We start from the raw sequence: 27052 nt of genomic DNA on the forward strand, positions 1-27052 counted from the left end.
GTTCTGGAGTCCTCGCCCCAACTGCTGACGCCCAGCTGAGGGACGAGCTCCTCCCCCCGCCCTAGCCAATCAGCAGCTCCCTCCTGCTCAGGCACGGCCCATCCGAAAGGAGCAGGTGTGGAGCCAGGCCCCAGTTACAGCTGGGGATGCCAGAGAGCCTTGGCCTCAGTCCCATGGTCCTGGGTTCTGGACGTGGTTTCCACGCCTAGTTGTTGTGACCTCGGGCACTCACTGCAGGTTCCTGGAGCACCAGTTTACTCATCCGTAAGGCCAAAGCTGCTGCTGATAAACATCTGAGGATAACAATACCTGTCCTACCTAACTCTTAGCGTTGTCAGGATCAAATTTCACTCCTTCACTTCACAAATGTGTACTCTCTACTTCATGCCTGGGGCTGAGGTCTCGGGATGTAGCAATGGACGCAACATACAAAAATCCTCACTCTAGTGGAACTTACATTCTAGAAGGGGAAGAGAGACTTAAGCAATTAAGTAATCAAAATACATATGCAGACAGGGGTGAGCGCCGTGGATCAACGTCAAGTGAGGGAGATGGGGACGCTGGTGGTGAGCTGAGCTTTGTTTTGCTTGCATTTTTATATAGGATGCTCAGAACAGGCCTCACTGCCAGGGTGACAGTTCAGGAAAGACCTGAAGGAGGAGTAAGAGGCCACGGAGAATCAGGCACTGGATCAGCAACACTTAGGTTTCTGGGGCTCTTGGCAAGAGCACTGAGTGGAGTGAAACCAAATTGGAATGGGTGTGAGAATGGGGGATTTGGAGACATCAAGTTTCTCAGAGTTCATGAGATCGATGTGGAAGGACCTCGTCAAGTGTAAGGCTGTGCAGGTGTCCAAGGGTAACTAACTCTCAGCAGCACTTGCAAGTGAGGCAGCGCTGCTCCGTACGCTCTCCCTCCATCATCCCTACATGGCAGCATGCTTATTTCTAAGGATCTCTTCCCGGATTTTTGCTGGGCTCTGCCCTGGGCATCTGCGTCTGCCCTTCTCTGGGAACTGTCCTGGCCAACAGTTATGGCTGGGAGGGTCACACGGGACTTTGCAGGTGCAGGCTTGTGCCTTTCTTACATCAAGGGCCTGCCTTCGGCCTCCTTTCCTTTACTCTCCTAGCCCCTCACCCAATCTCACTGTTCCCTCTGGTCCCCTCACTGTCGTCTATCTCCGTGACAGGCTAATGACAAACTATGTGACCTTTGTGGTTGGCGAACTTCTGCTTCTGATCCTGACGATCTGCTCACTGGCTGCCATCTTTCCCCGGGTAAGAAGCACTTTTCCTTCTGGCCCAGAAGCCCTCGGGAAGTGTCATTTCCCGTGAAAGTGGGTATTGATGGAGTTATGCGGCCTGTCAGATCCTTACAAGTAGATTACACATCTTCTGTTAGGATGGTTCAGGCCTTTATCCATTCAGTCATTCACTGACGTCAGCAGAGCACGCACTTTGGGCTGGACTGGGGTGAGCTCTGATGGTGGCACACGCATGGGCGCACAACCAGAGTCTAGACGTGCGAACCTGTGAAGAGCAGTGGGGGCCCAGCTGGAAGGTGGGTTGGCTCTGACTGAAGGACACTGAAACCCAGACAAACGGATTAAGACTGACTTCTGTGAGCACTGGGATGCCGTGCAGTTTTTGATCAGAACAACAGGGAAAAGTACTGTTTTAGGAAAGTTAATCTGGCACACGTCTTGCCAGGTAACTTGGAGGACTTATGTATACTGCCCTGGGAAAGGCAGGAGTAGCCACAGACGGCTGGCCCTGAAAGCTCTTCCCTGACTTGGCCTCGTCACATGGAGACAGGGCGCGAGCTGCTGCTGGCTGGCGCTGCCACAGCCTCCAGGGCTGGTCCTGTGTCTAATAGGCCAAGGGCTCTGCTGTCTGGAAGCCGTGGTATTAACTTAGTATGTCAAGCAGGCCTGGTACAGAGCACTGGCATTCCCACGCTCCCTTCTCAGCTCGGCCCGTCCGTTTTGGTTGACTCACACACAAAGCACGACTTTTAGGTTCCTGGGAAGTATGGGAGCACCCAGGGTCGTTAGCATTCGTGTTCACAGGAGAAAAGGCTCTGCCCTGACATTCCATTCCTTCCAGGCCTTTCCCAAGAAGCTCGTGGCCTTCTCGACTTGGATTGACCGGACCCGCTGGGCCAGGAACACCTGGGCCATGTTAGCCATCTTCATTCTGGTTATGGCAAACACCGTGGACATGGTGAGTTCCCGCTGTCCTTGAAGGGACACTCCCTGCTCTCCATGGAAAAGGCTTCCGTATTGGCCAGCACAGGCAGCTTGTCAACCCTGTCCCTCCACCATGAGACACAGGTTTGCAGTGGCATTAGGTTCCTAAACACATCACCCTGGCCAAACGGAGGGGGTCTTCTCCCCAGGAAAGCTCCGAGGCTGACTGGTTTCCCCAGCTCCTCGTTCTCCCAGAGTCCAAGAGCCCAGCACCACACACCACGTCCTGTGCTAGATGCTTTACATACATTGACTCATTGAATCTTGATTACAACCCCAAGAGGTCGGTACTGTTAGCTGTACTTTCATATGAAGAACTCATGCTCTGAGAGGTTAATTCACTTGTTTTAAGTCACACAGCCAATAAGAAACAGAGTCAAGAACCGAATCAGTTCTAAATTCCAATCCTGTTTTCTTCCTCTGTATCTCATTGCTCAAGGAGCACAATACTCGTAAGCGTTCTGTGTATCCTAAGCATTCCCTGTAGTGTGGCTAAGAGCCAGGTATCCCTCAGGACCACGGAGATAAACCTCTTCCACTAAAGGAGCTCTCCTGTTCGGCCTTCATCCATTTGAACATGGCCAGACCTTCCTACAGCTGGGTCACTGGGGACAACAGCTTCAGAGCCCGAATGGTTAGGGGCAGACAAAATCCTCTTCTCTGCTGTCCTCAGTTCATGAAGAAGCTGAGTGTCCCCTGAGGGGGTGGCCAGATGCTTTCTTGGGGAGAAGGGAAAGCAGTTGGAAGGCCGAGATCGACTGATTCAGAGCCACCATTTATTGAGCATTGGGGGCTGGGAGCTGTCACTGATGTCAGTCGTCACGGCTCTAATTTTGGTGGTATTATAGACACCCTTAAACAGCCCTACTTTTTTTCAAACATAATGTTGTTATATTATTTGATTCATTTTCTTTAACAGCACAGGAAAAAACTCGGTGTGGAGACTTATTCAGGCTGCATATAGGTGACACAGCCTAGGGCCAACTGACCAAAAATGCACCTGGATGGAATGAGGAGCTCTAGAGTCTAACAGGCCCTGGGTGGCACGGTGCCCACAGTGCAGGGATGAGAAGCCCTAGGCCCCTGGCAGGTCACAGCACACCACTAACAGGGTCACAGACATTGCAGAATACCTGGAGATCGTCACCAGTGGAGGGTGGAAATCCCGGGAGGTAGGAAAACGTCACATGCTGTAATCCCATGCCGAGGACGTCCCCAAAGCCACACAAGCTCCAGGGGGTGAAGGTTACAAAAAGTAGATTTGATTCAGTTTTTGGATGCACTTTCTACTGACTACATCTGCTCAGCAGCGGAACGAGGGACCAGACTCCAGAACTGGACGCGTTTGTGCAGACCGGCTTCCGTCACTGGGCTGTGAGGCTGGCTGACTGGCCCCACAGCCCCTTTGTAACTGTGACGTGGGCTAGAAACCTGGTGACTGCACTCCTAGCTCTGGTTTTACAACTTGCTAATTGTGCTACTTTGGACAAGTCCAGCCTGAGTTTTCTATACAATGGTGACAATACTAAAAATACTCAAGTGTGATGATGGTAAAGCTCTTAGCAGGAATTACTAGCATTTGTCTTATTCCTTGGTAAATTTTCCCATCTTTCTCGGTGTTTCTGAGGGAGCTGTGGAAGTGGCAGCTGAACATCCGCTGCCACAACACAGCCTCCTCTGACCATGTTTGCTGTCCCCTTGCTCCCCGTGTGCCCCGTGGTCCTGGCCTTCAGCTTAGCTGCCTCCAGTACTCCACGGGACCCAACGGCACTGCAGGGATGGAGATGGACGATGGCTGCATGGAGAACCCCAAGTATTACAACTACGTGGCCGTGCTGTCCCTCATCGCCACCATCATGCTGGTGCAGGTCAGCCACATGGTGAAGCTCACGCTCATGTTGCTCATCACGGGCGCGGTGGCCGTCATCAACATCTACGCCTGGTGCCCCATCTTTGATGAATACGACCGCATACGCTTCCAGGAACACGAGTAAGAGGGGATCTGGATTTTCTCCACCCTCCCACCCCCCAAGTCCCTATTTCAAAGTCATGGACTTGCACTGAGGTAGCTTTTGGTCTCTAGGGTTCATCAAAGGTTTCTATGGGGATCGGGGCTCACGGCTTCTTGGACATGCCACTGGTTGGCTGTGAACCTAGGATAGACTCTCCTTTCCTGATGAATGGAAGACCTGGGTTACCTCAGTGTTTAGCTGGGCATTAGCCTCTCATACCCAGACGGGGCCTGAGTGTTCTATTCTCTGTCCAGCAGCTTTCCTATGGTTGCTGCAGAGAAGATGCAGATATTCTCCGCCCCTGGGCTCAATGGCACTGACAGGTAAGAGTGACTGCTTTCCCACCTGCCCTGCATTTTCGGTTCCTTTCTTCTAGATAGGGAACAAATACCACAGGCCAGAGTCCCATGGCCTCAACCTTCCAAAGGTACATGATATGGGATGTTCAAGTTAGAGTGTGTATTTCTATAAGAGGGCTGGAGCACAGGTGGAATGATTTTAGTCTAGACCTGGCCATCCTGGCCTGTCCAGAGTCAGAGAGTGAACCGAGAAGTCAAATGGATGGTATCTGCATATACATGTAACTGGCAGGCAGGACAGACAGCAGGAGAGAGGAGGAAAGAACACTGCATTCAAACTAGAGGACCTGGATTCTTGACCTGCCCTAGGAATTCTCTGCGGGGCTTAGTGGACTAGTCCAATGTCCCATTAGCTCTCAAGTTTGAGAATTTTATGATTCAGTGACTTGACTAGACCTTCAAGTAAGTTAAAACAAAAAAATTACTTTGGCCTCTAATAAATGAAAGGCATCCCAGTAATCAGGAAATGCAAATGAAGACCACAACAAAAGACCATTACACACCTACCAGTTGGGCAAGAATTAAGTATGATGATACCAAGTACAACAAGTATACTCCTGATCGGAGTATATATTAGTACAACACTTTAGAAAACTATTTGGAGTTATTTGAGGTAATATTGAAGACAGACCCATGACCCAGCAATTCCACTGCCACACATACACCTTAGAGAAATCCATGCACGTCTATGTTCAGCATGTGTGTCCTTAGTCACACTGTTTATAATAACCACATATATACACAAATATCCAAAACGAAGAAAAACAATCCATATTACAACAGTAAATAGGTATGTAAATTGTAGTATATTCATATAATACGATACAGTAATGAAAATGACCTATAGCTCCACACAAATATGGGCCGTTATAAAAAAGCATGTAAAACGGTGCCCTGGTCCCATCACTGTGATGTTAGTCTCTCTCCCAATTCCCGCGTGGTTGCAGCTACTCCTGGGGTGAGTCAGGTGACGCAGTGGTTATTAAATACCGGGGAGCAGCCCGATGCGGGTTCCCAGTGCTGCCAGGAGGGGCCAGGGTGGGCTGGCTGTCAGGAGCCCGGTGATTTAGGAAAGCTTTACTGCCCAATGGGGACCTGGACTTGATGTGAAGGCAAGTAAGGAGCTGGGACGAGTTTCTGGGGCCTGGGTGACAGGGAAGCGCAAACCCAGTCAGAGTGAATGAAGGCCGTGCAGCTGGATTCCTCTGCCCTGCAGGCTGTCGCTGGTGCCTTCTAAGTACTCGATGACAGCGATGCTCTTCGTCATGATGCTGAGCTTCTACTGCTTCTCCCGCCATGTGAGTGCCTGCATGCCCTCCTCTCCTCTTCTCGTTACCTGTCAGGGCTTCCTGAGAAGCAGGCCCGGATCTAAGAACCCGCCTCCTGAGGAACGCTGGTTTCCTTTACCCCACATGGCACATGACCCTTCTCCACGTTCTGCTTTCCTCCTCAGTGATACAAGCGAAACAGTTTTTACCTCTTCCTCCTCATCTCCAGACGCTGAAGGAAGCGTGGGGAGGGGGCATCAAAGCCTGGATAAAATCTCTATTCCCTGGGCCAGGGCTCATGGATCTTCACTCATCCTGGCTCTGGGGGTCAGCAACATACTGGCCACAGAGCCAGAAGAGAAAGGGAAAGAAGCTGCTGAACTTCTTATTGGGTTAAAAGGCAAAAAGGAGAGGGGAAGAGGGGACCAGGGAAGTGTGTATACAAGGGACTTACTGCTCCATGTTAGCACAGGTGCCACCCAGTGGTTGGCCAGGGGAAGTACAGCCTTCCAGCGCTGCTTGGCCAAACGGGACCTGCTGGACATGGGGCTCCACCGTGGGCTAGGAGATCCCCACTGCTGCCACCACCCACAAGTCAAACCTGTAGCTACAATAGGCCCCACACATTCAGAAGGGCTCTTAGATGTGTGCTATAACCACAGAGGCTGGGATCCTCACTGCAGCTGGAGGGTGGCCTTTGTGATGAAACGGATCCCAACTTCTGGGTCTTCTTTCCCTTGCCATGTGGAACCCCTCCACTCAAGTTCTCGCTCTTCATCTTTCCATCAATGGCCAGCGTAGAGCATACACTTGCCTGTGCCTTTGTCTGTAGGTGGAAACACTGGCTCGGACGCTGTTCTTGTGGAAGATTGAGGTCCACGAGCAGAAGGAACGTGTCTATGAGATGCGACGCTGGAATGAGGCCTTGGTCACCAATATGCTGCCTGAGCACGTGGCACGCCATTTCCTGGGGTCCAAGAAGAGAGATGAGGTGAGTGGCCTCCTGCTGTGTGCAGCCTGGAGCCGCGAGGCTGTCTTCATCCAGCTTCCTGCCAGGGCACGCCTGTGAACGCAGACCTGCTCATGACATGGCACCGGGACATGCTACAAATATTGTTTCTGGGCCACACATCTCCGCGAGGCCCCGTTTCAGCAGATGAAACCTTGGCTAGAGCCTGCCTTTCTGTGTGACCTTCGCAAATAGAACAGTTCTTACGCCTTACTTCCCAACTCCGCTCTACCCTTTCTCAAAGCTGAGGCTGTTTTAGGGACTAGAGAAGCTAGTTTTTATTTATTCAAAGTTGTGATGAGAACTACTCTCTAATGCTCCCAAGTTGGGATGATTTGGGAGACGTGTCCAAAAAGCTGAGTGCACTTCTCATGGATGAAGGGTAGTCATTTGTGAAATACATCATTCAGTTTCTTTCTGCACTTTGGCCCTGCGTCTTTTCAGGAGCTGTACAGCCAGTCTTATGATGAGATTGGAGTCATGTTTGCCTCGCTGCCCAACTTTGCTGATTTCTACACAGAGGAGAGTATCAATAATGGTGGCATTGAGTGTCTGCGCTTCCTCAACGAGATCATCTCAGATTTTGACTCCGTGAGTGCCCTTCTTGTTCCCATTCCCCATCTGCCACAAGGCCGCTCCTTCCAAATTATACCTTGGAACAGGCAGCAGAAGTCAAATAGAAGTTGTAGTTACTCTGACTACTTACATTTTCCCCTGTAAACTCCTCCCTGTAATGTATGGGCTTCTGCAGCCATCTGGAAATGTTGGGGGGGTGTGGGTGTAGGTGTGTGTGGTGCGGGAGATGGGGGCCTGGGAAATCACGTACAACTTCACAGGATAAGGACTGGCCAAAACACGATCCTGAGGCCCCTCTGATTCCTCCTACCCTCAAGTTCAGATTCATTAAACCTTTATTAGGTAACTTACACATCGTGGAAAATGTTTTTACATACATGCTCAGCCATCCTAGGAGATTGACAACTTTATCCCAGTGGTAAGGTTGTAGAAACTGAGGCTCAGAAAATCAGGAAGTTGCTTAGGATCATGTGGCAGGTAAGTGGCAGGAGGTTTTGTGCAGTCACTATCAACAGGGCAGTCGGGCGTTTAGTGGGCTCATTCATCTCCATTGACTGCTGACACGCTTCTCTTCCTTAACACTGGCCTTAGCTCCTGGATAATCCCAAATTCCGGATCATCACCAAGATCAAAACCATTGGCAGCACCTATATGGCAGCATCAGGAGTCACCCCAGATGTGAACACCAATGGCTTTACCAGCTCCAACAAGGTACCAAAACCACCCTGATGGCCAGTGATGGGGCTCTGCCTCCTGAGGCAAGAGACAGGCAGCCCACACCCAGCATGTGGTGACGAGCAGTCACCTGAGTAGGTAACATTAAGTACGGTTGTACAGAGGTACTCTGCAGGAGTACAGACTCCCTGAGCACCACGCGATGCAAACTTAAAGCCGGGTCTACTGAGAAAGTGTAATGAGCAGAGAGAGAATAGAACAGAACGCACACAGCCACTCACTACTGTGTACAGCGTAGGCCAGGCACAAGGTGCTGTGTGTAACTGTGGCCATGGCCCCTTCTGGACTTGCCTAAGAACGGGGCATCTAGGCAGTTACGGAACAATGAAAACATCAGGGTGGGGAAGTGGTTTGGTTAGAAAAGGGACATCTTTGCAGCCCACTGGCTGAAGTCAGCCTGTTAAGTTAAATGAGATCTGTGGAGCCAGCTCCACTTAGCTACCAGAAGGAGAAGAAATGAGCTGTGGGGGCCCTGGTCCCGAGGGCTGTTTTTAAAACATTACCATTCTATTTCATCTTACAACTGCCATCTCCGTTTTATGGATGAGGTTACAGAAACATGCCTAAGATGGGTGATCACCCTCAAATGCTTATAATCTAGTTGAGGAATCAAAATGAAGACAATCATCCCTAAATCTGAAGACCAGGTTCAGGCAAGGCAGTGATGAGACGTGACTCCTGCGTGGATATGTGGCAGACAGGAAGCACATGGGCTGGGAAGACGTGTCCCCACCACCACCCCCCAGTCTTTCCTCTAGGAGGACCCCTGTGAACTCTGTCACAGTGGAAGTTGGAGCTAAGAGGGTGCTGATTCCCTTGTGGGAAAAAATGAAGACTAGGCCTTTGAAACCAGATGAAGGAACTGACCTCCCGAGTGTTAAGGAAAGAAGGTGACCGTGGGCTGCCGTGGCCGCGGGCCCTTCATGCCTTCACTGCTGTTCTCTGGCACAGGAGGAAAAGTCAGACAAGGAACGCTGGCAGCACCTGGCTGACCTGGCAGACTTTGCACTCGCCATGAAGGATACGCTTACAAACATCAACAACCAGTCCTTCAACAACTTCATGCTGCGTATAGGTGAGTGAGGTTCTAGGCTCACCTGCCCCGTGGCATGCTCCCTCGACACAGGGGACTCGGCAGGAGGGTGAGAGGCTTAGAGAGACCTGAGGCATGTAGGCGGGGGAGGGCCTCCAAGCTGGAAGGGACCCTAAGTCCAGTCTCTTCTGGATGATCAAACTGAAAATCTGACAATGTGGTCAGCTGTCCCTGCCCCAGTGTTTACGATAGCTTCCGTCTGAATCTGGCTGGGAAGTCAGTTTGTTGTCTACCTTTCCAAGGAATCTTCTATGCCTCAGTCCAACCTGTTAGGAGATACACACTATTGGGAATGAGGCGGTGGGGGTTGGTCTCACTCCTGAGGACGTCACACAAGAGTTAAAATACCAGGTATGTGTCAGAGAGAAACTGGGCAAATTCCGTACTGAGTAAATTAATCTGCATATTGTGGGAAGCTGACAATTTGCCAAGCACATGGTGAGGGCAGGATAAAGAGACATTTCTGCCCTCCAGTAACTTAGAGAAGCAAGCTTAACGGGGAATATGTTACATAATCAGGAGTTTCGTGCTAGGGGTCGGTCAGGTGGCAAATGCTAGAGGAGTTGGTAGCTTCACAGGGTAATACAAGCTTTGGCATGTGGCCGTGCTGCTCTTTCTGCCTCTACCCAGGCATGAACAAAGGAGGGGTACTGGCTGGCGTCATTGGAGCCCGGAAACCACACTATGACATCTGGGGAAATACAGTCAACGTAGCCAGCAGAATGGAGTCCACAGGGGTCATGGGCAACATTCAGGTACGTCTAACAACAGAGCCGGGAATGTGCTCAGATCCAAACAATGGCAAAACTGGACTAATGCTGTTTTGCCATGCACTACTGTCTCCTTTCTGTTGGCCCAAAATATTAAGTCGGCAGTGCTCTCCATGAGAGAAAGGACAAGACTGGGAAAAGATGCCTCTATCCTTAGCCTCAGTAGAAGGGAGAAAGTATTTCAACCCCACCTGTAAAATGTATGTTTAAGTTCTAGATAATAACATCCTGCCTCTGGGTATGAACTTTCTGACATCTTGTGCCTCTAGCAGTTCCCCCTGACCTCTATCCGCTGGGTCTGGCAGGAAAGCTCCACAAAAAGGGGCAGAGGGGACAGAAGAGCAGGGAGGAAAAGCCCCAAACAGTCATGCAGCCACACAGGCGCCCTGTGGCTGTGTGGGGAGAGCGAGCAGACTAGCTTCGGGAGAGGGGAGGCAACACCCCGTGCTCTAGTGCTCTCCCGCATGGAGTGAAGGGGGCTTGACCCCGGGAGAAGGGAGCTACATACAGGTCGGCTGGACTGGGACCTGAGGATCACGTGGGGGTCCCACTTGGGGAGCCTCAGTCTAGGCTCCCTCTCTAACCCCAAGCTCTGCACTGTTCTCCCTCTGCAGGTGGTAGAAGAAACGCAAGCCATCCTTCGAGAGTACGGCTTCCGCTTTGTGAGGCGAGGGCCCATCTTTGTGAAAGGGAAGGGGGAGCTGCTAACCTTCTTTTTGAAGGGGCGCGAGAAGCCCGCCACCTTCCCTAATGGCTCCTCAGTTACACTGCCCCACCAGGTACTAGACAGCTCCTGAACGGCCTCTATCCCACAGTAGTCCAGAGGGGAAGGGAGAATGGATGGTTTGGAATCAAAGAAAGGCCTTGGGAAAGGACCAATGACCAAGTCCCAACATTCCCAAATTGTTGACGTGCACTCTCACATAGACTTTAGATTAAAAATCTCCTCAAGCCTTCATTTGTTCGTGGACGTGTGAGCTCTGAGGGTGGCCATACTATGCCTCAGTGTGCCTGTAGCTTCCTCAGAGAGTAAGGGTCTTAGGTGTGGTCCTGGAGCAATCCTTCCAGAGCCCGATTCCCCCAGAGAGGCCATGGCCCTGTGAGCAGGAAGGTATCGGGGCACAGATTTGCCTTTGCCGTTGGTAGCACAGGTGGGGAAGGCAGCTCAAGGTGAAGCGTGGCAGGGCGGGACCACCACGGGCAGATGGCGTGCTCCCAGCTGTAACGTGAAAGCAGTGCTTTTCATGCTGAGGAGAGCTCAAGCTGGGGACCTGTTGTCTCCAGGTGGTCCGAGTTATGGGAGATGGCCCTTGTCCTGATAATCTTGAAAGGTTCTTTTGGAACCCCTGTCACCTTAGTTATAAGAGCAGAAAGTGCAATATTTCCTTTACCTGGTGGGAGGGAAAGGGAATTTATTTCTGAAAGAAAAATATATACAGATCTTCTACATTTATATTTTTAACTTTCTGTTAAAAAACACTTTTCGATATTGCCTTGCCTTTTGAGCTCTTGCTACAGTCGCCTTTGCTACTGCTTTAAAAGAGAATTTACAGGTATTGATAAAGAACAAGACTGTTTTATTAAAAGCTTTCTTCAACTTGAATGTGATCATTGTGAAAATCCTGTTAATGCCGCTCCTCTGCGAAGTGCTCAGTGTTTTGCACGACATGCCTGGAAGGCACAAGAGCTGGAGCTAAGATCTTTTATTTTGAAGCCGCTTTCCTCTAAACGTCTCCTAAATGGTGGTCCAAGCTGACCTGACCATTCCCTGTGCTCCTCCCAGAGTTCCCACATTCATAGGTTACTTCCTAGTCATCAGGTCTAGAAATGAGGATGCCTGACAACAGCTCTGGGCCTTGGGCAGGAATGGCTGGGCAAATGGGGACAGGAATTGAGATGGCAGGACCTGTGAACTGGCCCTATGCGTCCTCCCTTCCCTTAAGCCAAGGGAAAGTGCCAGGAGATCCAAAGCCATAGTTCTAAGGAGAAATGGTACAGTAGCTGGACCATGAGTCAGGAAGAGCCCTGCACAGCCATGGCCTAGAGCGTGCAGGAGAGGAGCTGGAGGGAGGCTCTCCTTCCCTTTAGAGCAACTCAGGAGCAGACTTCTTACTATGCCTTTTTACAGCTGACTTAAAATAATCAACTTTCTACTGAGATGGCTTAGGAAACAAAATATTAGATACACAGAACCCTGATTATTTTATCCATAGTATTTTCTCACACCGTATTCTTCAAAAGCGGTAGTCTAGAATACAGTGCTCCAAGCCAAAGAGCAAACACACTTTCCTCCTGAACTGTAATGATTTATCTCATATGAACCTAGAGTGTTCTAAAAACTTTCTTTTCAAATGTCTCAGATAGAAAAGTGAGGTGGAATTAAAGCTTTCATAAAATGCCTCCTACTGCCCCACAAACCATTCTGATTTTCCGCTAAAACGTGTGGTCAAATCAGTGTCTCCAAGAAGAGGTGACCTTGAACATTCTAACAAGTGACCAAGCAGTCATGGAGAACTGTCCCCAAATGCCAAAGCCGCTGGACTCAAACTTGCCCTTTTACCATCAAACTTGTCTCTGATGAGGTGGCGGTCTGTCCTCATTGCGAGGACGTTTCCCTAGGCAAGGAGTCTGAGCCTTTCAACAGTTTTCAGTTCCCAGGACCTTGCTTGGGACTGTACAGGACTTGTTTACTCACTTTTTCCCAATGAAAATAGTGTTCTAGTGGACCAGGCTCATATCCAACTTTTCTCTTTGTGTAAATGAAGCAAACACTTTGTGCAGGGCCTTTGTACAAAACAGGTTCTCATGGGATGCTCGCTGTTCTTCCCATGAGGTGGGTAGTGTGTCCATCCCTAAAAGAGACAGATTCTGTCAATCTCATCTTGTGCAATTGGGGGAATCAGACCCTGATCATTCACATTCTGGACCCAGGTAACTTTATTTATTTTTTTGGTCTGAAGCTGAGAGAGGCTGGCCCTTATTGGACCAATGTAATTTTGAGATGGGAAACTTACAAAAGACTATGCCCAGAAAAATTGAAAACCTATGGTATGAAACCTGTGGCAGCTTCAAAATTTCTGCCTCCTAAAAACATTTTATCCTATTTTTTATTATTGCTCATGTCACATCACTGTGGTACATTTAACTGAAAAAAAGTCACATACAAAAATATCTCTCAGCCAGCCCTGAAAAATTCCCATTTAGAGAACAGTCTCTAGAGAGCTAACTGTATACTGACTTGTCATGTCCATTTGGCTTCACAGTGAAATGAGTCTGTCGGCTCTCTTCACCACAGTGACCCTATGACTCAGTCTCATTAGCTGTCTGTGTAAGAGGGGTCTCTAATGAAAACAAATTATAAGCTGAAGGAACACTGGCTAAGTTGGAAAGAACAAGGGAGGAGGGAAAACTATGATTATGTTTACTACTTACAAAGAGGAAAAATTGACAGAAACAAAACGTTCTTTGTACTTTACTGTCATTGTATTTTTCTGCTTATGATACATAAACAGAAGAAAGTGTCTTAAGAGTTCCAACTGATGTGTTCCACCCTGTTTCATTCTATCTGAATAACCCGGCACATGTTATGTAATTGCTCCACTGAGGCATCCTTCCTCTTACCTTGATGAGTAACGGTGACGTCAGTCGGAAGGGTTACTGTGAGGTCCTTATACAGCAATCTGGCACAAAATGTGAAGGCCTGGCCCCTCAGCTCCACTTTGTAAGTAAATGACAGCACGTTGCACAGTGAGTTTCTCTGCAAGGGCCCAGCCAGAAAGGCTGCAAAGTCACGCTAATGGAGGTGGGGATCAAAACAGACACACACGACAATTATAGCTCCAAAGGCAGTGACAACTTTACAAACACTGTTGACCAAAAAGTTTAGAGAAATAAAGGACAGAGAAAGGCCTGGAAAAAGGACTAATGGATAAAGATTTATGAGATAACTAAGAGTCAGTGGCAGCCTAGGAAGGTCTGCAGGAAGCACTTACTAAGTAAATGGCCAGGTGTTGGGGAAACAGGGGAGATACTATTTCTGCCGAGAATTTCACTGGCGTCATCTATGTGGCTAAAATGCTTTGTGTCTGCATACACATATCAATTTATCTGACAACCAGGAGCTTCAACGTCATTCCAAATGCACAGAGCGGGAAACGCTAAGCTTCTAACAGTAACTTATTCCCTATTTGCATTCATTTCCTGTGTATTTATTCTTTTACCCAACCCTAAGAAGGTAGGGCAGAGTTTAAGCAAAGATGGGTAGTATTCCTCTATTTCAGAAAACATAATTCTGCTTTGCATCTATACCCAATGTTCAACCCAATGTTCAAGGCACTTGGCACAAAGTAGGTCCTCTATCAATACCTGTTGAATTAAAAATACAGCAACTATACTACTTTGTGAGAAGAAAGGGTCAAGTATAAAACCTTGAGGACCACCATTCGGGAGTGAATAATCCCGTAACCAACATCCATGCTTCAACATCATCCAGAGTTTTAATGGGAAGAGAAGAGGGGGGAAAACAGCTTATTTAGAAGTATTAGAAGGATAACAGTTAAGCTTCCGGCTCAGTAATGAAACATTTTAAAATACAACAGAAAACTTGTCCTTTTTTCCTTTTAAGCCTATCCTGGGCTCATAAAATGCTATGTAAGATTCCACGCAGATACCTGAAGTTGATCTGCCTGGTACTTCCTCCCAGCGTAAGCATTTAGGTATTCGCAGAGACTGAAGAGGAAGTGCTGAATATTAGTCTGTAAGTATTTTGCAGATATCTCCTCTAGGGGAATGAAGGCTGGAATCGAATGGTGATGTATCCGAAGTGGTTTCTGTATGACAAGGTCCACGAAATAGGAATCCAGCAGGGTCCCCTCAAAAGCAGTGTGGATACAAACACAGACCCCTCGGCTGGTCAGCTTCCCACTCAGCCCTGAGGCAAACAAGACAACACCTCTCAACAGCTGTCAGGCAAAGTCAGCATCTTACTCATCTGTGCATCCCAGATGCTTCAGCACAACCTAGTATATACAGTACGTGCTCAAATGTTCGTTGGATGAATGAGGATCACAGACTCCTTCCTCTCACTGACTCTGGCTCACTCTGAGTTGTTAAAACCATGGAAGAATGGTGGAAAGTAAAAAACACCCCTCATATCAAATTACTGAGGAAGAGATTTTGAAATTTTTAATTTACCTACCATGTTTCCCCCCAAATAAGACCTAGCCAGACAATCAGCTTTAATGTGTCTTTTGGAGCAAAAATTAATATAAGACCTGGTATCGTATTATATAAGACTTGGAAGACAGGGTCTTATATTAACTTTTGCTCCAAAAGACGCATGAGAGCTGATTGTCCGGCTAGGTCTTATTTTTGGGGAAACACGGTATTCTTTTTTTCTGAGAGTCAAATAATTTATGATAGTCCCCAGTTCTTTCTGCAATCCTCTTGCAACACAGATAATGGGGAGAATAAATCCCCACTTTAATGGTAAAACAGAGACTTAAGGGGTTCAAATTATTTGACCAGCGGCACAATGCAAACCAGCAGTACAGGGTGACAAATGAGCATGCCAGCTTTGTGTGGATGTGAGGGGGCAAAACCAATGCTCAAGAAACAAGTCCAGGACTAATAATACATCTAGCAAACTAACTCACTACAGACAAGAGAACCAGACTGAAACGTCAGAAAAAAGCATACCTGTAAAACGATATGCCTGCAGAATGGCTTTCACATTTTCCCTTTTTCTTTCCCAAGCTTTTTGCTCACTGATCTCCAATGTTTGGTCAGGTTCAACACTGGTATCACGTACTGCAACCTGCAAGATATGCAGCAAATAAAACTGGACACAAAGAGACACAACACAGTCTCTGCTCTCACTTAACGGGAACAAAGCTGAATGCAGACTACTATGTAATGAATGAAGAAATACTACAGTGGTCTGCCAGTTAGTGCTGTGAATCCACAGGCAAGGAAGAGTCTTGTGGGTCGCGTGCTAGGACAGAAGCAGAAATTATGCTGCATTGAAAAACAATTAGGAACTTAATGAGAATAAAGAATAATGTGAGAGGCGAAAGAAAAGGGTGTGAAGGAAGTCTAGGCTGAGCACAGGGTGAGCAAAACAGCTGTAAGGAGGCAAGGCGCGGAAAGCTGATTTGGGTCAGACCGCAGGCTTTCAAGTGTCAGGATAAGAACTACTGACTCTGAGATGGACACTTAGAGCTATGGCTCCATAGATGGTCTCAGACTAACCCTCCGAGAACTACACAAGCTGGATGCAATTCCAAAAGTAAGCACACAAACAGAAAATGGTCTGAAGACATTTGAGAATAACCAGAATAGCCAGATTGGTGATTAAAGCTAACTGCTCTGAGCTCAGCTAGGCTTTCCCTACAGCTTTTCCCCTCAGAGCATTTGATTTCTATCAAGACATATGGGCCAAATAGAAAGCTGCAGGCTACACTTTGCAGCAGTCTCACGGAAACAAAAATTGGAGACCAAGGTTACCAAAGCAGCCTTCCTATGGGCCAAGATCCCACAGAAAAGGGAACCCAACATTCTGCAGGCAATTCGCACCCTAGGCATTTGCCAATTCCTACGCTGCATGTGTGTGACTGGGTACTGAGAAACCAAACAGAAAGAACCTGCTAAAACTTCAAAAGCTAAGCAGATTTTGGCACAACAAAATTTGGAGTTGAAGACCTGCCAAGGAGAGACCTGTCCCCAACACATACTCAGACTTTCAACTGAGGGCCCTAGGGCCACACCCTAGGAGTGAGGGCAAACCAAAAATAGGCCACCTCAATTGAATGAAGGTCATTTGCCCAAACACTACTTGCCTGTAAGAAAAAACAAAACAAAACTGGAATTCCTTCTGAAGGAAGAGAACACAGTACAGAATCCCTGTATTTTCTTCGTATACAACATTTATCATTGAAAAGAAAACCAATCCTAGGCCCATTATCATATAAAATCGCTAAAACCCAAAGACAGAATCTTAAGAACAGGAAAAAGACATTATGTTCAAATAATAGGACTAACACCTGATAGAAACTATAGAACCAGAAGGCAATAGAATGATACATTTAAAGTGTAACAGAAAATAACTTCCAATTTATATCTCTATACCTTGCAAAAACATCCTTAAAAAACGAAAAACATGGTGATAGTAAAATAAGGATGTTTTCAAACAAACGAAAAAAGAGAATTTATTGCCAGGATGCTTAACAATAAAAGAAGTACCAAAAGAAGCTACTTATGCTGAGGGAAAATAATCCCAGATGGAAATTTGGAAATGCAGGGTGTAATAAAAAGCACGGGAAGGGTAAATACGTATAACTCTAAAGGAATAGTGACTGTATAAACAACAAAAATGTTTCAGAGTTTAAGTATGTGTGGAGTTAAATATACAACAACAGCATGAAAGATGTGTGTGTGGGGGAGAAAAGTCAAGATGTTAGAAGGGTCCGCATGATCCAGAAAGTCATAAAAGTACTAATTGGAAGTATACACAAACAAAAAAACCATGCATGTTTTCTCTAGGATAACCACTAAAGGAATGCTGAAAGAATGTATAATTAACAAGCTAATGGAGAAATGGAATAATAAAAAATATAAAAAGATCATCTAAAATGTGGCAAGCCAGGATGAGAGTCAGACAGAGAAGAAATAAGACAATAAAAGAATAATATGGTAGACTGAGATACAAATGTATTGGTAGTCACATTAAAAGTTCATGGACTAAATACTCCAACTAAAAGACAGAGATTGTCAGGCTGGATTAAAAACATCTAACTATATGCTATTTACAAGGGAAAGTAAACCTTAAATATAAAGGCACTGAAAGTTTATAAAGATAGAAAAAATTTACCATGCAAACTCTAAACAGAGTTGTAATCTACAAGAGACTCACTTCAGATCGAAAGGGCACACACAGACTAAAAGTAAAGGAGTGGAAAAAGATATTTCATGAAAATGGAAACAACAAAAAGGCTGGGGTAGCAATACTTACACCACACAAAATTAGACTTTAAAACGAAGGCTGTAACAAGAGACAAGGCCCCAGTAATCCCACTTCTGAATATTTATCCAAAGAAACCCAAAATGCTACTTAGAGGGGACGTGTGTATCCATGTTCATTTCAGCATTGTTTACAATGACCAAAATGTGGAGGCAGCCTGGATGTCCATCAATGGATGAAGGGATATATACAGTGCTGAGGATGGTTTGGCCATGGAAGGGAATGGGTTCTTGCCATCTGCAGCAGCATGGACGGACCTGGAGGGTATTTTGCGGAGTGGAGTATGTCAGACTGAGAAAAACAGATGTGATGTGATTTAACGTATACGTAGAATCTAAAGAACAAAATAAACAAAAGAGAAACAAACTCATAGAGACATTTTGATGATTGCCAGGTGGGAGGGGGTTTGGAGGAGTGGGTGAAAAAAGGAGCAGGCATTAAAAAATACAAATTGGTAGTTAGAAAATAGTCACGGGGATGTAAAGTAGAGCATAGGGAATATAGTCAATAATATTGTAATAACTATGTATAGTGTCAGATGGGTACTAGACTTATCGGGGTGATCACTTTGTAAGATACATAAATGTCTAATCGCTATGTTGACCTGAAACTAATACAATATTGTATGTCAACTATAATTGAAAGATAAAAAAATTGTTTAAAAAAAAGAGTTGTAGTTATACTAATATTTGATGAACTTGACTTTAAGGGGAAAAGTTTAACTCAACTGAAAAAGGAACATTTCATAATTATAAAAGATTAATTCAACCAGGAAGATATAATAATCCTGAATTTGTTTACACTTAATATACAGCAAAAATAGAATAGGGAATACAATGTATAAATCCACAAACACAGTGGGAGATTTCAACACATGCATCCCAGTAACTGATGAAACAAATACAGACATGCGTTACATAATGATGTTTTGGTCAATGATGGACCACAAATAAGACGATGGCCCCATAAGACCACAATAGAGCTGAAAAATTCCTATCACCTAGTGACATCACAGCTGTCATAACGTCACAGTGTAATACATTACTCAGGTGTTTGTGGTGCTGTTGGTACAAATAAACCTACTCTGCTGCCAGTCATATAAAAATACAGTATATACAATTATATACAGTACATAATACTTGATAATGATAATAAACGATGTTATTGGTTTGTGTAGTAACGATTTATTTTGTATTGTTATTTTAGAATGTACTCTTTCTACTTATAAAAAACGTTTGCTGTAAAATAGTATGTATGCTGATATGCTGGCAGCAGCATCATACATCTCATGTTTACGTCTCCTGATTACATCATTTTCTCTTGTGTTTCATTTAATCTCGTGTTGTTTTGTAAATTTAACATAGGTTAAGTGTAGTTTATAAAGTCTACGGTAGTGTACAGTCATGTCCTAGACTTTCACATTCACTCACCACTTACTGACTCACCCAGAGCAACTTCCAGTCCTATGAGCGCCATTCACGGTAAGTGCCCAACAAGTGTACCCTTTTTTATCTTTCATACTGTATTTTTACTGTATCGTTTCTATGTTTAGATACACAAATCGTTACCATTGTGTTACAGCTGCATACAGTATTCAGTACAGTAACATGTACAGCTTTGTGGCCTAAAGCAATAGGCTGGACCATACAGCCTGGGTGTGCAGTAGGCTACACCATTGAGGTTTGCGTAAGTGCACTCTGTGATGTTCACACAATGCCGAAATCGCCTAACAAGGCATTTCTCAGAATGTGTCCCCATTGTTAAGCGATGCCATGACTGTAGAAACGGCAGTCAGTGAAGATATAAAACATTTGAACCCCATTTGGTCTATCTGACATAGGTACCACACAGTAGCCAACAAATGCAAAATCCTCTATTTCACACCATACATAAAAATCAATTCCAGATGGACTATAATTCTGAACGTAAAAAGTAAAACAATAAAGCTTTTAGAAAGTAACAAAATATCTTTATGAATTTAAGTTAGGCAGATTAAAAAGAAATAGGAGCGGTAAGCATAAAATTAGATTCCTAAATCAAACTTCATTAAAATGAAACTTTCTTTTCATCACGAGACACCATTAGAGAATGAAAAGGCACCATTAGAGAATGAAAAGGTAAGAGATTTGTAATACATATACCCAACAAAGAACTCATATCCAAAATGTGTAAAGAATTCTAGTTTAATAAGACAGACAACCCAATAAAATTTTTGCAAAAGCCTTGAAAAGCATACTTCACAACAGAAGATTTTGAAGTGTCCCATACAGGTACTTACCATCATTAGTTATTAGGCAAATGCATATTAATCCACAATGAGATACTATTACAGTTCCACCAGCATGTCAAAATTTTAAAACTGACAGTAACAAGTGTTGATAAAGATTCAAAACAATGGAAATCTTATACTTGGTGTCCGGGAATGTGAAATTGGTACAATCACTTTCAAAAACGGTTTGGCAGTGTTTACTAAAGCCAATATGCATACCCTGTACCCCAGTAACTCTGCCAGATCTATACCTAATAGAAAAGTGTTTATTTTTACAACAACAGACAGGAACAAGAATGCTCTTCACGGCATTATTCTCAATAGCCCCAAAGTGAAACAGCCCAAACAACTCAAATGCCACCAACAGTACAACAGGTAAATGAACTGCGGAATATTCATAAAATGGGATTACTATGCAGCAATAAAAAAAGAATGATCACTACGTGGATGAATCTCACAGCAATAACATTCAGCTCAAGAAGCCAGAGTTTATACTTTTAACATTTGAAGTTCAAAAACAGGTAAAACCAATATGTGACAGAAATCAGAACAGTGGGTACTTGGAGGGAAATGAGGAGGATATAAGAGGGAGACTTCTGGGGCACTGATAATATTCTCTACTTCGATCTGTATGGAACCGCGTGTTTACTTTGTAAAAGGTTCTTCAGATTTGTGCACTTTATATATATTTACATATATTTTTTACTTTAATAAAAAAAAGTGAAGGAAGGGAGAGGAGGGAGGAAAATGGAAGGAAACGAAGGGGGAAGGCAAGAAAAAGAAGGCTGAGCATATCCCATGGGCAATGAATGATTATTCATTGGTCTTGGAGCAAGGTCTTAGAGCAAGGAAACCAGGCAGTGTTTTATGAAACATTTTCTTGGCTGTGCAGGACTCATTGGGGAAGTATAAATACCAGAAGAGAACCAACTAGCAGACTACTGCAACACTCCTGGCATCCACATCATCTGATAAATATTTAGAACACAGGTGGATAATACGTGAGCTACTGCAGTGGAGTCGGGAAGAAAGAACAAAGACAATCTAAAGAAAAATTTGACAGTTTTTGCTGGCTGGACCTGGCCTAGGCCGAAAACTGAAAAGAGGGAATAGAGAGAAAACTGGAAAGAGGGAAGGGTCAAAGTTTGCCGTGAGGCTGCAAGTCTGGGTAACAGAAAAATGGCACTAATAACAGAAGTACCAATGGCCCACGTCAGGCTGAGACTGAGGTAGCAATTTCATATCTATGAGGGCAGGTGAAGAGACTATTAGGAAGAACTTGCCTGGGCCATCAGTAATGTCTGACAATTGTTAGCTGATATTGATATTAGCTGAGTCGCCACAGGTTTCATCTTTTGAGGGATCAAGGACTGAAACCGATCCAGTAAGATCACAAGCAAAACACAATATACAAATTTGCTAATTCCCAGATCATGTTCTTTACACCCTAGGAACGAACGCCTGCCAACAATCACACTTCTACTCACTCTGGCTTGACGCTGTTTCACTTCAGACCTCAGTTTATCTCGAATTTTGGTCCCAAGAGAGCTTTCTACTGCTTGAGCTCCCTGAGGCTCTTCCAATTTTTTACGGGATCTGTTCACTTGAGTTTCTAGTTTTTCCAAGTGAGCTAAAACACCTAAGGGAAGTAAAAAGGGAATTTCACAAGAAGCCAAGGATTTCTAACTCTGGCAATAGGGAGCATTTTAAAAAAAGAACAGAAAGTGACCCTTTTTTCAGAACTTTGTGGCCAGCTAAATTGTTAGACATTGGCCACAATTTATAAAAGCAGAACTGACAACAGAAATCAAAGATCAGCGTCCTTTTAGCCTGAATAGTGATGTACAAGCAGTCCGTAACCAGGACAAACGTCCAAAGAGATCATTACCTGAATATAGCTAATCTCAGTTATCCATGATAATGACCCAGAGGAAAACAAGGTCACCAAATCCACCGCCTCTCTCAGAAACTATTTTTTAAAACATAGAATTGTTTTTCAAATTGAGTTTTATGCATGTTTTCTCAAAGTGCTAATGCATAACTCTTTGAAGCTTTGAAAAATATTTGTAGCACAGGACTATAATGCCACAAACTAAAGGGAACTGTCCACAAATATTACTGGGTATTAGAGAAAAAAACAAGCTCACCGCTGGACAGAAATTCAGAGGCAAATTTCAGTTCCCAAGAGACTGACTAAGCACCAATACAGGCATACCTATTTTTACTGTGCTTCCCAGATGTTGCAGTTTTTACAAATTGAAGGCAAGACTCCCCCCCCCCCCCACCCTGCGTGCGTGTGCACACACACACCAGTAAAAAGATTCAACTGGCTTTTACTGCAGAGGTCTGAAACTGAACCCGAAACACCTCTGAGGTATGCCTGTATAGTAAAGGTCACATTTTCATAATGCTAATCAACTCCAACAATAAAGTATTTGCTGAACACTCTCTACATATGAAGACACTGTGCTTGGTGCTTTACTTGCAAAGCATGTAAAGAATCAAATAAAACATTTGTTGAATATTTCCTATATATTTGGCATGGTGCTAAATGCTTTGAGATGCATGAAAAGAATTATCTAATTTCCACAATCACCACCACAACAATACTATTATTCATCTCTATTTTCCAGGTGAAAAACCTGAAGCCGAGAAAGGTAAAACAACTAGCCCAAGGCTACAATATTAATGGAAGAGCCTGGACTCAAACGCAGGTCTAATCAATGCCAAAGTCACTGCCTGGCACTGCCTCTTCCACAGGAGAATGGCCCCTGTATAAATGACCCACAGTAATCCTGGGAAGAGAGGAAAACAACCTTGCTGGCTAAAACTGTAGCTCTGAATAGAAACACAGTATATTATGAAGGCAACCTATCTGTTTAAAAAGGGGCAGGAGCCTAGAAATATTCGAAGTAACTTTTCCTTGTCCAATGATCTTAGTTGCCTATCCCTCTAAGTCTTCAAAACAGGAATATATCGAGATATTGCGGGTTTGGTTCCAGACCACAATAAAAAGAGCCTTCATCTTTTTGCAGGTAGAAGGCCTTGCCTCCAATTTGTAAAAACCGCCAGCGCTGAAGCACAATTAAACGAGGTATGCGTATCAATGTTCATTTCACTACTCTGCTCCCGAACAGGACAGGTCACACATCAGTTAGAGAGAGCAAAGGGCTCTTTCACAACCTGGGGGTCATCTTTGGACAGCAGTAGTTAGGGGGGGAAAGGCAACTCCTTGAATACCTCCTTTGGACTCGTCTTGACTTAAAGCCTTCTCAAGTTCCATCTCCTCAGAGTTCCAAGCGCCTTCCTATGCATCTGTCCAGGCACCGGTAATAAGAACCTAGATTTCCTCGCTGACAAAAGGAAAACGACAAGAAAATCACTTCTATTTACAAACCCAGAGGGTAGGGCACACACACCTCAGGCACGCACCGGTCGGCCCCCGGACACTCCAAGCGCCACTGCTAGGACTCTCCTTCTCTAGACCGTCTCACCGTCCACCGGGTGCGAGTCGGAGGTGCCAAGTCCACCTCCCCACCCATGCGCGCTCCTGAGGGCACGGACCCTCCGGTTCGGCCAGGTTTCCGTGCACACGGAAGGAACTGTAAGAGGCCGTTTCAGCATTCCACGCTGGTCACGGACCCGTCCCTCACAGCATCTTATTCCCCCTTACCTTCTCTCCTCTTGCTCACTCAGTCCAGGGACAAGAGTTCGCGCCGTCCTCTCTTTCAAAACAGAGCCCAGCATGCTTTGCGTACCCACCGTACAAAAACATGGCAGCGCTCAGCGCCCCTCCCTGATCCCGGCATGCACCGCGTAGTATGCCAGGCCTTTCTGCTGGGCAGGAAGATGGCGGCACCTGGCGCAGAGCCGCAGATCTTGGTACAATACTTGGTGTTACGAAAGGATCTATCGCAGGCTCCGTTTTCCTGGCCAGCAGGCGCACTGGTAGCGCAGGCTTGTCACGCAGCCACGGCGGCCTTGCACATTCACCGGGACCACCCGCATACGGTTGCTTATCTCCAGGAGCTGGGGCGCATGCGCAAGGTGGTCCTCGAGGTGAGGCACCCCACGGGGGTGGACCGTGAGGACTTGGAGAGCGGAAGTGGGTGTGGTCTTGGGTCTCAGGGCCCAACTTCGTGGCATGGGAGCGGTGTTAGTAGGGAAAAGTCTTTAACACCTAAGTTTGGGAAAGCGTTTTGTGGGGACTTAAGCTATTTCTTTGGCTGGGGATGGCATCACTGTGAAGAGTGGACATAGGGTCCGTTATTAATGCTTCCCGGTGCATTCCTCGGATCTCACGTGCATCCCTCTTAGTAGATACCTGTGAGGGCGGAGGCTGGTGGAACGAGACCTGTGCACTGGGCCGGCCCTTTAACGCGCTGAAAATTATTGCCTCTCCACCCCCACACCCCTGGCAAAACCAATCCAGAAGGGATAATGACGCGGGATTCCTAGTGCTAGTGAAGTCAAACTGAAGCAGTTACCTGGGTATGACGCCAAATTATTTGAAAATAAATGTGAACCCTAGGGTAAGTTGAACCTAGCATCAGAAATACCAGACACCAGGGGTGTAAAATAGCGTTGAAGTCCTTTTTGCAGATGGCCAGAGCTTACCCTTACCCTTTGTCAATTCTGTTGCTAGAAATGTATCTTAAGAAAATAATCAGATGCACCCAAAGAACATTGTACAAGGATATTCATAGGAGCACTTCGTAATAGTAAAAGATGTGGAAATTACTGAATTTCCAATACTAGGGATTGGTTAATTTATGCCCTTATAATGATGAAACGCATAAATCATTTTTTTGGAGAATATTTGGTTGACATGGAGGAGTGCTCATGATGTGAGGCTTGTAACTATATTCTACATAAAAAAAGATCCAAATTTTGAAAGGAAATTTCAGACCTGCCCGGCACAGGTTTGACCCTAATTTCATCGAATCCTCACTACTACTAGGAAGTGTTACATATCATCCTTGTTTTATAAAGGGGAAACAAAAGCCCAGCTAAGTCACATAACTTACCAGAGATCACACAATCAGTAAGTGGTAGAGTTTGGACTCACTGACTTGTACTATGCTGCTGCCTGGTGCTGCAGGAGGGAGGGGAGTTCTCCATGGTGGCTCTGCCTGAGGTGCTCAGTAGATTTATTGCTCAATTCCTGCATCCTCTAATTTGATAAAAACAAACCTCGAGTTAATCTTAGCGGCTTCTGCCTTCATAGGCAAAAAAGGTACCTTGTGCCACATAACACAATAATTGTCTTTATTTTCTGAGTGATAGCTTTAATACTTCCTGTAATGGGATTCAGCACAGGTGATAAAGATGGTCAGAAAAAATTTCACAAGCATGTCAGAGAATAGTATACCCTCCTCTGAGTTAACAAGTGGAACTATTGCAGCAGAAGGAAAATCCTAGGTTTGGATGGGGTAAGGTGGGAGGGAAGGAGGGAAGTGGAGACCACGTGATTTTAGAAATCCTTCCAGGAGTCAGCTCTTCAAGTCAGAGCTGGCTGAAGGATTAGGGATAGCTGTTTGGGTACCAGCCGTAAGATAACTAGAAAATGTATAGAGCATAATTACTGACAATGCATACAGCATCTCAAGAATGAAGAGAAATATCTTCGTTTTATAAACAGGAATATTAAACTCCTCCTCTTCTCCCTATGTCCCCACCCTCCACCCCCAGGCTGCTTTTCTAAGGTCCTACCGAGAGTGAATGGCAAATGGAGCAAGGAAGAAGGTGTTGCTTCTGGAAACATGCTCTATAGCTCCCTCTTTGGTAGAACTGTAACTCCACTTTCAGTTATGAGGATACCATACTTTTCCCATTGTCTTTTGGCACTTCCTAAATGGGCTGTTCTATGTGTTCTGTGTTCTGCTCCTTGTAGGCACCAGATGAAACCACCCTAAAGGAGCTGGCTGAAACGCTGCAACAGAAGAACATTGACCACATGCTGTGGCTGGAGCAGCCAGAAAATATGCCCACTTGCATTGCGCTCCGCCCTTACCCCAAGGAAGAAGTGAACCAGTATTTGAAGAAGTTCCGATTGTTCAAATGACTGATGTTATCAGTTGCTTTGATGTATTTGAGTATCAGCTGGATCCAGAAACTACATGCTATCTATCCCTGAGCATCATGTACTCCTTTCAGTGGCAACTCACTCTTCCCTCTAAATTGTAACAGTTCCTTGAGGGTCAAACACATATTAAAGTGGTTATTAATAAGTACTTCCTCTTGGGCAGCTGGTTGGCTTGGTTGGAGTGCAGTGGCACCAGGGTCATGGGTTCAATTCCCACGTGGGTGTGGGAGAGTGGGGCTGTGCCCTCCACAACCAAATTGAAAACGACTTGACTTGGAGCTGATGGGTCCTGGTAAAACGGTTCCTCAATATCCCCAATAAAAATTTTTTTTTTTAAAGTACTTCTTATTTTTCATTATTAGGAAGCTCAGATGGGGAGAGTAGGTGAACAATATCATCTATTGGTCATTGCTCAAATAGAAGATGGCTAGACTCCTGTACAGGGGTCAAGGAAACGCCCTTTCATTTTTGTTCGGAATAGTAGTGTTCTTCATCACCCGGGTTTAAAACTTTGCCTTTGAATTCCTACTTCTTATTTACATCCAATTATCAGATTCACTGAATCTAAGACATGGTGAATTTAAGATACACCATTATTTTATGTGCTAAGA

At 45.4% G+C, this 27052-nt stretch overlaps 3 protein-coding genes across 6 annotated transcripts in view; 2 read left to right on the forward strand and 1 right to left on the reverse strand.

The window, feature by feature from the left end:
* The window catches only part of ADCY3 (adenylate cyclase 3), a 74821-nt gene extending 63926 nt beyond the window's left edge, over positions 1–10895 (forward strand). Inside the window, exons 12-22 of one of the 2 annotated variants that reach the window (XM_033124502.1) lie at positions 1190–1277; positions 2106–2222; positions 3982–4238; positions 4518–4583; positions 5836–5917; positions 6720–6878; positions 7341–7487; positions 8064–8183; positions 9159–9282; positions 9931–10055; positions 10685–10895. In XM_033124502.1, the coding sequence (XP_032980393.1) occupies positions 1190–1277; positions 2106–2222; positions 3982–4238; positions 4518–4583; positions 5836–5917; positions 6720–6878; positions 7341–7487; positions 8064–8183; positions 9159–9282; positions 9931–10055; positions 10685–10867 (1468 nt within the window). In that variant the 3' untranslated portion in view covers positions 10868–10895. Of the gene's footprint in view, positions 1–1189; positions 1278–2105; positions 2223–3981; positions 4239–4514; positions 4584–5835; positions 5918–6719; positions 6879–7340; positions 7488–8063; positions 8184–9158; positions 9283–9930; positions 10056–10684 lie in introns of both variants that reach the window. The other variant, XM_033124501.1, reaches the window with a different exon arrangement.
* CENPO (centromere protein O) lies at positions 6719–24167 on the reverse strand. Of its 3 annotated transcripts, none has more exons than XM_033124504.1 (8): positions 24030–24167; positions 23597–23709; positions 21844–21995; positions 15768–15885; positions 14741–15000; positions 13692–13863; positions 12766–12922; positions 6719–6854 (listed from the first exon to the last, which is right to left on the reverse strand). In XM_033124504.1, exons 2-7 carry the CDS (start codon positions 23637–23639, stop codon positions 12789–12791), a joined length of 879 nt encoding a protein of 292 aa, XP_032980395.1. In that variant the 5' UTR covers positions 23640–23709; positions 24030–24167; the 3' UTR covers positions 6719–6854; positions 12766–12788. The 3 variants fall into 3 exon arrangements, with proteins under 3 accessions (XP_032980395.1, XP_032980396.1, XP_032980394.1); XM_033124505.1 differs by having other exon boundaries at positions 6815–6950; XM_033124503.1 differs by lacking the exon at positions 6719–6854 and adding an exon at positions 11323–11461.
* On the forward strand, positions 24034–26956 carry PTRHD1 (peptidyl-tRNA hydrolase domain containing 1). Its single transcript, XM_033124506.1, has 2 exons — positions 24034–24415; positions 26250–26956. The coding sequence occupies exons 1-2, from the start codon at positions 24164–24166 to the stop codon at positions 26418–26420; spliced, it is 423 nt and encodes a 140-aa protein (XP_032980397.1). The 5' UTR covers positions 24034–24163; the 3' UTR covers positions 26421–26956.
* Positions 26957–27052: the final 96 nt, after the last annotated feature.

This window comes from Rhinolophus ferrumequinum, chromosome 13, assembly GCF_004115265.2.
Source record: "Rhinolophus ferrumequinum isolate MPI-CBG mRhiFer1 chromosome 13, mRhiFer1_v1.p, whole genome shotgun sequence".
Classification (NCBI taxonomy): Eukaryota; Metazoa; Chordata; class Mammalia; order Chiroptera; family Rhinolophidae; genus Rhinolophus; species Rhinolophus ferrumequinum.